Source organism: Myotis davidii, unplaced genomic scaffold (genome assembly GCF_000327345.1).
Source record: "Myotis davidii unplaced genomic scaffold, ASM32734v1 scaffold651, whole genome shotgun sequence".
In the NCBI taxonomy this organism is placed as follows: domain Eukaryota; kingdom Metazoa; phylum Chordata; class Mammalia; order Chiroptera; family Vespertilionidae; genus Myotis; species Myotis davidii.
Window position 1 is genome coordinate 2,230,916 of NW_006283994.1, and position 9,920 is coordinate 2,240,835.

At 61.8% G+C, this 9,920-nt stretch overlaps 1 protein-coding gene across 1 annotated transcript in view; it reads right to left on the reverse strand.

Moving 5' to 3' along the window:
• Nucleotides 1-9,920, reverse strand: part of USP20 (ubiquitin specific peptidase 20) — a 23,015-nt gene that overhangs the window by 7,838 nt on the left and 5,257 nt on the right. Inside the window, 13 exon segments of the mRNA XM_006754196.2 lie at nucleotides 3-48; nucleotides 251-284; nucleotides 941-1,035; nucleotides 1,564-1,736; nucleotides 1,969-2,084; nucleotides 2,378-2,521; nucleotides 2,823-3,011; nucleotides 3,014-3,212; nucleotides 6,248-6,326; nucleotides 7,765-7,878; nucleotides 8,889-8,958; nucleotides 9,332-9,428; nucleotides 9,574-9,705. Coding sequence (XP_006754259.2) covers nucleotides 3-48; nucleotides 251-284; nucleotides 941-1,035; nucleotides 1,564-1,736; nucleotides 1,969-2,084; nucleotides 2,378-2,521; nucleotides 2,823-3,011; nucleotides 3,014-3,212; nucleotides 6,248-6,326; nucleotides 7,765-7,878; nucleotides 8,889-8,958; nucleotides 9,332-9,428; nucleotides 9,574-9,705 — 1,488 coding nt within the window.

The following is a 9,920-nucleotide window of genomic DNA, read 5'->3' on the forward strand; positions in this document are numbered from 1 at the left end:
CCCTCGGGCAGCCGCAGCACCTTGCAGTACTTGACCCCGTTGCGCAGCCTGGGAGGAGAGCAGGCGACAGGCGGTGACGGCCCTGAGGGGCGGCTGGGGGCCCAGACAAGCACCCCCCACCCCCCACCCCTTCACCTCTGCGAGGTCAGGATGGAACCTCCTGGGGAACCCGGGGGATGTGTGTGGAGCGGTACTGACCGCAGAGGGTGGAGACGGGGAACGGGGAGAAGCCCCGGACGCACACACTTACTTTTTGCACCGCTCACAGCTGTACATGTTGTCACCTAGGACAGGAGAACACAACACAGGAGGGCAGTGAGAGGCAGGAGTGCACCAGCCGGCACATGTCTTATAGGGTGAAGGGCACACTTCACGGGACCCTCTCGGTGGGTACAGAAACGCCACCTGACAGATTTCCATGCCCATCTTTCCATGAACACGGATTTCAGCAAACTGGGCACAGAAGGAACACAACCTCAAGGGAGAAAGGCCACGTATGACAAGGCCACAGCTACCATCAGACTCCACGGTGGAAAGCTGGAAGCTTCCTCTACAAGCAGGACTACGACAAGGGCGCCCATCTCACCCCTCCTGCTCAACACGCCCTGGAAGTCCAGGCCGCACTCAACAGGAAAACAGGAAAAGGACAGAAACGGAAAACTTCAAAATAGGAAACACTAACAGCTGACAGACTTGCGAAAACCATGTTCACGCACCGCAATGGTCAAGGACGTGCAGGACGAAAGCGCGGTCTTTACCGCCAGATTAATAGGAGAGAAAAACAGGCGGGCCCCTGAGAGCTGCCAGGTGGTGGACGGGGAGGACATGGAGCCCCCAGCCCAGCCCGGCGGGCAGGGGTGGGAAGCTGACAGGCAAGTCCCAGAAACCTCCAACCGGACGCTGCCCCAGCTGCCCCGCCCAAGCCAGCCCGGCCACTCACCCTTCAGCTCATCCGCAGCGAAGAAGGCAGCGAGGCAGTCTTCCAGGGTGATGACCGGCCCCCAGAACCAGCTGGGGGTACAGGATACCACAAACCTATGGGGACAGAAGAGGGGTGGTGGGTGCGACCAGGGCCTGAGCAAGGGTAAGAGCCGGGGACCTGTGGGCTGAGGCATCTTGGCCCAGTGGGTGGAGCCAGGCACCTGGGACCACCAGCCAGCAGCTCAGTGTCCTGGGAGAGTGGCCTCATCTCGCCCTGAGCCTCGCTCCCTCATCTGAGGGGCCCTGGCCCGCTGGCCGTCCTGGGGCAGGGAGGGCAGGCATGGTCAGGGAACGCCGCACTGCCCTCCCACCGCGGGCCTCCTTTCTAGCTGCCGCCTGGTCACTCCTGTCCTCACCTGCCTTCCAATCCCAGGGCCATCCCGGCGTGGACAGGGACACCCCCCACTTAGCTAACTCCCACACATCCTTCAGCCTCCAGCTCCCTTCCGGACCCCCCCCGCCCCGCCCCGTCCCTATAAACGCCTGTGCTTTGCTGTTTAAGGTCCGTCGCCTCCCAGGCTGGGCATCCCAGGAAGGCAGGGCTGGGGCGGTCTCGCGTCTCGGAGGGCAGCGGGGGCTTACCGTCGGATGTACTCCATGATGAAGGCCAGCCAGCCCTGGGCGGCGTAGCCATCCCCGCAGGAGCCCGGCTTGGCCGGCACGTTCTGGTAGATGGCCGAGTGCAGCTTGGCCAGGTCCTCCTTGCCCGGGATGGGCAGGGACAGGTCCTGGAATGTCTCCACCGTCGTGGACACCTGTGGAGTCAAAGGTCAGCCTGGGTCTCCACCTTCCAGAATCCCACCCCACTCAGACCAACCAGGGTCTGCACCCGAGTCCCAGCCACCGGCTGGCAGGTGGGAGGCAGAGGGCCTGCTCCCCAACCCCTGGGCCTGGGCACCCTGCCCCCAGGGCCCTGCCCCTCGAGAAAGGCAGGGGCCTCAGGCGGAGAACACGCTCCTCACCCCAGCCCCAGCGCAGGGCACTCACCCGGTCACAGGTGAGACACTGCACGAGGCTGAGGATGGAGCCGTCGAAGATGTCGGAGATGACGCTGCGGTAGCGCTGCTCCTTCCGCCGCCGGCTGCCCGTGCTCGGCCCCTGGGCTGCGGGCACAGAGGGAGCGAGAGCCAATCCTGGGTCTGCCTGGGGCCAGGACCGGGCTCGGGCTTGCTTGGCCAGGACGTGGGGTCAAATCTCTGCGTCACGTGACTAGGTCGGCACTCCACTCCTGGCGCCTGGCCATGGTCTATACGATGGGGCTCTCCCACTCATGTCCCAGTGGTGGTTGGGGGTTCAGAGTCGCAGCCCAGCCCAGCAAGGAAGGCTCGAACCCACCGGCCACAGGCAGGACTCCACTCCCAGCCCCGCTGTCCACCCTCCTGCCAGCCCTCCACACCTTTCTTGAGCACGTAGGCCGGCCCCATCCTCACGGGGCTCGCCCGAGGAGGGCTGCTGGCCAGCTTGGTGTGGCCCTCGTGGTGGTGGTGGACGGGGCTGCAGGGCCGGGACACGCTGCGCATGTGGGCCTCGTTGTCAGGCTCTGTGGGCAGAGAGGGGACCGTGCTGAGGCCTGAACCCGCCGTGGGTCCCCCATCTGTGCCCACCCACGTGACGTTCGCAGGGCTGCAGGGCAGTCTCTGAATTCCCTGCCAGCTTTATCAGCTAAATGAGTCTGGACCTATTATTTAGCCCATTTCTCACCCAGAAGTTGGGTCTTGTGACAGAAAACGCCCCCAGGGTGGTAGGGACACCGAGTATGGCAGTGCTTAGTGCACAGTAGGTGCTTGGTACACAGTAGGTGCTGGACAAACGGTGTGGTTTCCTGAGCGGCCGGCTGGTACCTGGTGTCCGGCAGGGGCTGGCGGACCGTGGCGATGAGGGCGGAGCCTCTGGGGGCTGGGGATCAAGGGCGGCCAGGGCGGTGTCCACGTCCGCGTCCTCGTCCACCTGCTCTGAGCTCGTGCGCTGCTGGCCCCAGGAGAACTTGCGGTCTTTCATCCGCTCCTTCTCCGAGATGGCGCGGCCCGCCTCCCACCCTCGCCCCTGTCGCTGCTGGAGTCACAGGACAGGAACTCGTCCTCTGACGGGCTCCGGTCGCCCTCCCTCTTCTCATCGGAGTCACTCAGGTCCGAGTCCCGGGCCTCTGTCAGGGCCGCGGCCACCGCCACCACCGGCTCCTTGAGCTCCTCGTGCAGCTGGTCCATCAGGCAGCGCAGGAACTCCTGGGTGTCCTGGAACCAGGGGCCGTGTCACCAGGGCTCTCCCGGTGGGGGACCTGCCACAGCGCCTGCTGCTTCTGATGAGGCCGCCGGGCGCCTCCTCTGGCCCGTCCCGCTGCGCTCGGGCAGACGCACTGATGGCCCCTCAGCGGCCGGTCCCACCGTCCTCACCCCCCTCTGCTGAGCACACGGGGGCTGGGAGCGCAGGCTTCCGGGTCACGCAGCAGCTGTCAGGTGGCAGAGCCCAGATCCAGCCGCTGCTCTTCACCTGTCACTCTGCTTTCCACTCAGCTGGGGAGCACAGGTGTCATGTTTAGCCAGTGGGGTCACCTTGCTCCTTAAAGGAGGGGACACCTGGGCAGGTGGGGAGCCCATGGAAGAAGGAAGGTGACAGGGACACACGAGGGCCCAGCTGAGTTCTGCAGGGAGCACCACCACCCGCAGGCCAGGCCTCTGGTGGCCCTGCTCTCCCAGTCCTGCCCGGGACCCGCCTCCCTGCAAAGCCCCGCCTTCCCTGCTCTGCCAGTCCTGCCCCGCCTTCCCTGCGAGGCCCCGCCTTCCCTGCGAGGCCCCACCTTCCCTGCTCTCCCAGTCCTGCCCTGGCCCCGCCCTCCCTGCTCTCCCAGTCCTGCCCCGGCCCCGCCTCCCTGCGAGGCCCCGCCTCCCTGCTCTCCCAGTCCTGCCCTGGCCCCGCCTTCCCTGCGAGGCCCCGCCTCCCAGCGGCAGGAGGACAGGATCTACCTCCTGCAGACGCAGACCCAGGCAAGACTGGGACTAAGTTGTCACTTCAGGTCTCAAATCACAGCATTGACGCTTCTATCCTGTGGCCAGCCCAGCGGGAAGCCAGGGCAGCAAGGCCCCTGGCACAGCCTGGCCCTGAGCCCTGAGCCCTGAGCCCTGAGCCCTGCTGAGCAGCGTGCACAGAGGTGCTTTAATAGGTCTCAGGGCGGATCGGGGAGGGGGCACTTGGTGCCAGGCTGGGCTCCTGGGTTCAGAGTCCGGTTCTGTCCCTCGCAGCCCCCCTCCCCCCAACTCCTGAGCATACAGGTGGGCACCACGAGGTGGCCAGACCCAGCTGAGCACCCAAAGCCCCACGTGGGACCTGGGAGGGGCCTCATTCTCTGGGCTCCAGCAGGGAAGGGAGGGCTGGACGAGGCTTTCCTTGGTCCAAGTGCCAAACTCAAGATCAGAGACGCGAACACCACCTTGTCTCGCTTAGGGAGGGAGGAGACGAGTCCTGTGTCAGGGGCACTGGAAGGTTAAGAAGCCAGCCCTCCACACGCCACCTACTGTCCTGCCTTTTAACAGACGCGCTCTGTGCCAACATCTGGAGCCACGGGAGCGGGGAGCGTGGCAGCACCCCGTCTGCGCCCCTCCCATCCCCCCCGAGAGCCCTCCGTGCGGCTACACTTCAGACGCAGAACTGTCCCGGCTCCGGCGGGTGCCAGGCAGCAGCCGAGCGGCCTGCTCCACCGGGTCCCCACTGAGAGCCGGAGGCGCCGAGGGAGGGGACGGCCCGGCGAGTCCTGCCCCCCCTGCCGCTCCGTGCTGTGGGGCCTGGCGAGCTGCAGGGCCCCCCTGAGCCTCGGCGCCTCACCTGCTCCATGGGGGTGAGGCAGGGCCCCTAAGGGAGCTCTGGGGCTACGCAGGCTGTGCCTCTGTGGCCGGGGTGACACCTAGCAGGTCCTGGTGCTGGGTTCTGACCGCTGTGTATTCATTCTCTCCAGGAAGGGTGGTGCTCAGGCAGCGCTGGGCTTCCCAGTCAGGAGCCTGGCGTTCGCACAACTGAGGGCGTGAGGAGAGGACGGCCCAGCAGCCCACGCCCTGGGAGGGATGAGCGGCAGGCGGGGGTCTGAAGGCCCCCCTCACTGCCCGCTGCTGCTTCTGGCCCCCTTGTTCCGGCAGCAGGAACAGCAGCCCAGACACGTCCAGCTCCACCGACAAACCCAGCAGTGAGAGCCCAGCTGTGGGACCGGGACCTGGACCCCCACCGGCTCAGGGCTGAGGTATATATGTGGCTGCACCCTACTTCGTCTTTTTTATTATTATCTAATATATTGTTATTGATTTCAGAGAGGAAGAGAGATAGAAACACCAATGATGAGCCCCAGCTGGTCTGGCTGGCTCAGTGACTAGAGCACTGGACTACGGACTGGAGTCCCGGGTTTGATTACTGTCAAGGCACATGCCTGGCTGTGGGCTCACTCCCCAGTGGGGTGTGCAGGAGGCAGCTGATCAATGATTCTCATCATTGATGTTTCTCTCTCTCTCTCCCTCTCTGAAATCAACAAAAATGTATATTTTTAAAAAATTATATTTAAAAAAAAATAAAAGAAACATCAGTGATGAGCCCGGCCAGCATGGCTCAGTGACTGAGTGTCGACCTATAAACCAGGAGGTCACAGTTCGATTCCTGGTCACACACATGCCTGGGTTGCGGGCTCCATCCCTAGTGGGGAGTCTGTAGGAGGCAGCCAATCAATGATTCTCCCTCATCATTGATGTTCCTATCTCTCCCTTCCTCTTTGTAATCAATTTTTAAAAAAAAATTAAAAAGAAAAAGGAAACATGAAACCCTGAATTGAACCCGGGATCCTTCGGTCCGCAGGCCAATGCTCTGTCCACTGAGCGACACCAGCCGGGGCCCTTCTGCTTCATCTTGGCCCCGTGATTTTATGCAACAGAAGGTATCGGGTTCGAAGGGGTTCTTTAGATTCACAAAGCGTGTAATCAACTGTTTAATAAACATGGGCCTTGCCTGAGGTTCGTGCCGCTTGAACGCAGGGCTGAGGCGGACTCTGCAGCTAGACCGCCTGCGCCCAAGTTCCCTCCACGCCTACCAGCCATGGAACCCAGGCCGGTGCGTGGCCCTGAGCCTCAGGCTCCCCATCGGCCGCGGGGGGAGAACGGCAGCCGGCTGCTAGGAGGCTCGGGCGGTGAGGACCCACCCAGAGCGCCGGCCTCTGCCGCGCTCTCCTCGCTGGACCTGCTTCAAAGCCAGGCCCGGTAGATAAGGGCCCTGGTGCCCGGGGCGCGCAGATGCCTACCTGCTGGGCGTAGCCTCGGAACATCGGGTTGACCAACTTGATCCCGTGGGACAGGCTGGTGGGAACCACGTAGCTGGGGCTGCCGGAGAACCAGACCCATTAGTGCAGGTGGCCTGCCCGGCCTCCCGGCCCTGAGGGGCGACAGGCGGCCAGCAGTGGGGGGCCATGCCTTTGGGGGCCGGTGACCCGCCAGGAGCCCCGCAGGCTCACACATCTCCACAGTCAAGAAGGAAAAGGTCGCCCGGCCAGTGTGGCTCAATGGTTGAGCGTCGACCTATGAACCAGGAGGTCAAGGTTCGATTCCCGGGTTGCACATGTCCCCAGTGGAGGACATGCAGGAGGCAGCCAATCAATGATTCTCTCGCTCACTGATGTTTCTATCTCTCTCCCTCTCTCTTCCTCTCTGAAATCAATGAAATATATTTTTTAAAAAGAAGGAAAGTATCAAGTCATAGCTACGCCAGGCACAGGGCTCCTGGGACAGCACAGGGATACAGTAAATCTATATAATAAAAACCCAGAGGTTGTAACGCAGCAACGACCAAAGACAGGTCACCAGGAGGCTGCGTGCGCCGCAAGATGCGTGCAGGTGGGCGGGGACTTGACTCTGGGTTCCACGGCGGTGGACTTGGGGGGGGGTCCCGGGTCCTGTGCAATGTCCCACGGGTCTGGATCTCGCATGATTTCGTGCACTGGGTCACTAGTGATGTAACAATTGGTGTGGTGCCAGGCAGCCTGGAAACGTCAGGGAGTCACTCTGTACGTCATATAAGTGCCCGAGCACCGCGTGTGCACCTGACGCTACTATCACATTGAACGTGAACAGTAACTGAAGAGTAACAAAAACAGAAAAATCTAAAATTTCAGGAAAGCCTAACCAGGAAACATGATCACCCAGAGATAACTACCATCAAGATTTCTAGATTTCCCCGTGAAAATACAGATATATACAAAATCATATTTAATATATATACTTAAACCAACTTGGCTTCTTACAACCCTGGAATTGTATTGCATCATACTGCTTTGTGGGTTTTTTCTGTTTTTTGTTTTTTTTTTATTTTTGCATCATATTGCTTGGTAACCTGCTTCTACACTTAATATATTTCTATGCTCTCATTTTAAATTATTTCCGGTTTTGACTTTTCCTGGAGAAACGGGTCTAATCCAAGCTTCTGGCCTCTAAGTTCATTTCACACGGAGCTAAAGCGCCAGCTGCCACGGATGAGGTGCCTTCCCACGTGCAGTCGTGGCTGAGACCTAGGCGGTTGCGATGGGCGTCTGGGCTTGGGCACACACATCTGAAAAGGGGCTGCCGGCTGGATCGGCACCAGGTTCAAACTCTAGCTCCATCTCTCATAAGCTGTGACCTTGAGCAAGAGAGTTCAACCTCTCTGAACCTCGCTTCCTCGGAGTGTAAAATAGCTGGCCATGATTTCCGCCTCATGGGCCTGCCAGCAGCGACGGAGAGAAAATCCCGCCCCCACACAGCTGCCCAAGTCCGGGCTGGCACTCACCGTTTCCTGTGCCAGACCTCGGACACCAGCTTCTGGTAACTCTTGCACAGGGCGGGCTTCTTGTCCGTGCGCACCAGGCCGCCGCACTCCAGGAAGAACTGGGTCAGCGGAGGGCTGGGCCCGGGGTCAGGGAGAGAAGCAGGGAGAAGGGGCAGCGGTGAGAAAGAGCAGGAAGAGAGGCGAGAGCCTCCTGGGCGGATGAGGAGAAGGATCCTGCCGGGTGTGGGCTGAACTGTCCCCAGATTTCTATGCTGCAGTCCTCACCCCCAGCGCTCAGAGGTGGCTGTTTGGAGGGTCTTTACAAAGGTGATTCTGTTACACCGAGGTCATGGGGCCCGGCCTGACCCGGTGACTGGCACCCTCCTGAGAGGGAGCCGGAGGCAGCACACACTGGGGGGAGGAGCCCTCTCGGCGAGTCAAGCAGAGGCCGCGGAGAAGCCAGCCCTGCGACCCCTTGGTTCCGGACGTGCAGCCTTGGTGCTGAGAGCGAGTAGCTTGCCGTTGTCTAAGCCCCTGGCCTGTGGCCCTTCACTCCACGGCCCTGGCAGATTCATGCAGCCCTTTCCTCTCCCGGGTGAGGGAGCCCCCAGAGGAGGGCTGGCTGTGTGAGGGAGAGCAGCGGCACCTGCCCCTCCCGTCACCCGCTCTCTGGAAACTTCTGAGCCTGAAGACATGTCCCCTAACCCCTCTCCTTAGGCTATTAAGCTTATTTCATCCCACAAGAAGCAGACATTCCCCAAAGAAAAACTAGAAAACATGGGTCAGCAAACAACGATCATCGACCTGAACCCTCCCACATGAAGACAGCTGCTCCAAAGATGGGGGGCACGTCCTCCCAGACTCCCCAAACCTTTAAGTTGTTGCCGATAAACCACAGGGTGAGGCGCGTCCTACCCACACCCCTCCCTCCACATCTGCTACCTCCTTTCCCTGAATTCGGTAGCGGGATCACAGGGTCAAAGTGCATGCGTGTTTTTAGGGGTGTGTGTTTGTTTTTAGAGGTTTTGATGTGTATCCACGTGCAGGCGTCCGTGGACACATGCAGCACAGCGTGGGGGCTGCTGCTGCTATTTCGGGGTCCCGGGCACAGCTCCTGCCCCCTCACAGGGGTGGTGACAACCTACCAGTTGGACAGGGCCTGCAGGGCAGCGTTCATGTAGCAGGAATTCCCCAGGTTCTTCATGCCCGTGAGGCCTGGAAACGTGTGGGGAGGGAGGTGAGTACCTGCCCCGCCAGGAACCCTCACATCCACACGGAGATGAGCCGCCAGGGCCGCCAGAGGAGGACCCGGGGCTGGTGTTCCGCCCAGAGATCCGCCAAGTAAGTTAATGTGGTCCCTGCTCGCCAGCCATGATGACCCGAGAGCATCAAGCGCGACAACTGTGCCCCTACCCGGCCCCCACCGCCCACACAGCCCAGGCACGGGCCGTGCAGAAGGGCCGCCCTCCCGGGGCCACATGGGGAGACGGGGCAGGAGGGCCACTCCGCCCATGCCCAGTGCGGGCAGAGCACCCTGACCAGAGCGGCGGCCCAGCCCGGCCCACAGGCACCCTGTTCAGGCTGTTACCTCGAGGTTTCAGGTCATCGTCCTCTGACTCGGACTCCCCTTCGTCAGCCACGGCGATGGGGACGGCTTTCAGAGGGTGCGAGGGCAGCGGAGAGTCCTGTGTTCAAGACCCAGAAGGAGAGAAAGAGGGGTGAGGGGGCCCATGTGACCCCGGGGAAGTCCAGCCGCCCAGCCTCCCCCGGGTCACACTGCCACGCCCTCAACGCGTGTAACCTACCAACGGGACCCACGGCACCCCTCACCTGCTCAAAGAGTCGGGGTGAGGTGGCCGGCGGGGGAGCCGCCAGCCGCTGCTCCGGGAACACCTCCTTCTCGCAGGCGTAACACCACACCCGGAAGGTGGTCAGGTTCACGGTCAGGTTGTGCTTTTGTGCCTGGAAGGCAAGATCCAAAATCAGGCCCACGAGGCAGTGGCCCAAGCGGTGCCAGGCCTGCAGGGGGCCGCCTCGCTCTCAGCTCTCAGCACAGGCCTGTGGGGACAGCGGCCTGGAGCCGGGTCTGCTCACCCGCCAGCGCGAATGCGGGGCTGCCCGAGCCAGCATGAGCGGGCACCGCATCAGCTCCTGGGTCTTTGCTATGACCGCTCCCA